Source organism: Pygoscelis adeliae, unplaced genomic scaffold (genome assembly GCF_000699105.1).
Source record: "Pygoscelis adeliae isolate BGI_AS28 unplaced genomic scaffold, ASM69910v1 Scaffold910, whole genome shotgun sequence".
Classification (NCBI taxonomy): domain Eukaryota; kingdom Metazoa; phylum Chordata; class Aves; order Sphenisciformes; family Spheniscidae; genus Pygoscelis; species Pygoscelis adeliae.
The window spans coordinates 1-559 of NW_008823939.1; the positions used below are offsets into that span (position 1 = coordinate 1).

The following is a 559-nucleotide window of genomic DNA, read 5'->3' on the forward strand; positions in this document are numbered from 1 at the left end:
CACCCCCAGCCCCCCCAGTTCCTTGCCTATGACACCCAACTTGTGCTGGGGAACAGGAAGAACACGCTGAGCCCCGAGGAGTACATCTATGGCGCCCTCACCATCTACACGGACATCATCTACATCTTCACCTTCATCCTGCAGATTGTGGGCCGGGATTAGCCCCGGCACCCCTCCTGTCCCCTCCTCTGCTGCCCCTCACCCCCTCCTCTGGCCTTGGTATGATACACTTACCATGACTCCTAACGCTTCAGCATCCCTACCCGTAGGCTGCTAAGGAAAGGGCTTCCCTTGATCACCCCCCCACAGCCCTCCAAGGGTGGTAGAGGGGACCAGCTGCTGGTGTTTGGGCAGTGCCCAGCCTCGGCACTGCTCGCTGAGGCTGTGCCAGCGGTGCTGAGCTGGCAGCGGAGCACCACGGTCCTGCCTGGGCGCGGGGAGCTGGCAGCGGCCGCTGGGATCGTGTTGCGATTTTTTTTGGCAGAGCCTGGTCGGTCTCATTCACTCGGTGCCTTAAGTGCGGCTCCGGCCGTGTACCCCTCCCTGAGCTGTGGCGTGC

At 62.4% G+C, this 559-nt stretch overlaps 1 protein-coding gene across 1 annotated transcript in view; it reads left to right on the forward strand.

Annotated features, from left to right (window-relative positions):
- Nucleotides 1-56: 56 nt before the first annotated feature.
- AAMP (angio-associated, migratory cell protein) overlaps nucleotides 57-559 on the forward strand; it is a gene marked incomplete at its 5' end in the record, with an annotated part of 7,695 nt that continues 7,192 nt past the window's right edge. Inside the window, one exon of the mRNA XM_009320873.1 lies at nucleotides 57-151. Coding sequence (XP_009319148.1) covers nucleotides 57-151 — 95 coding nt within the window. The remainder of the gene's footprint in view (nucleotides 152-559) is intronic.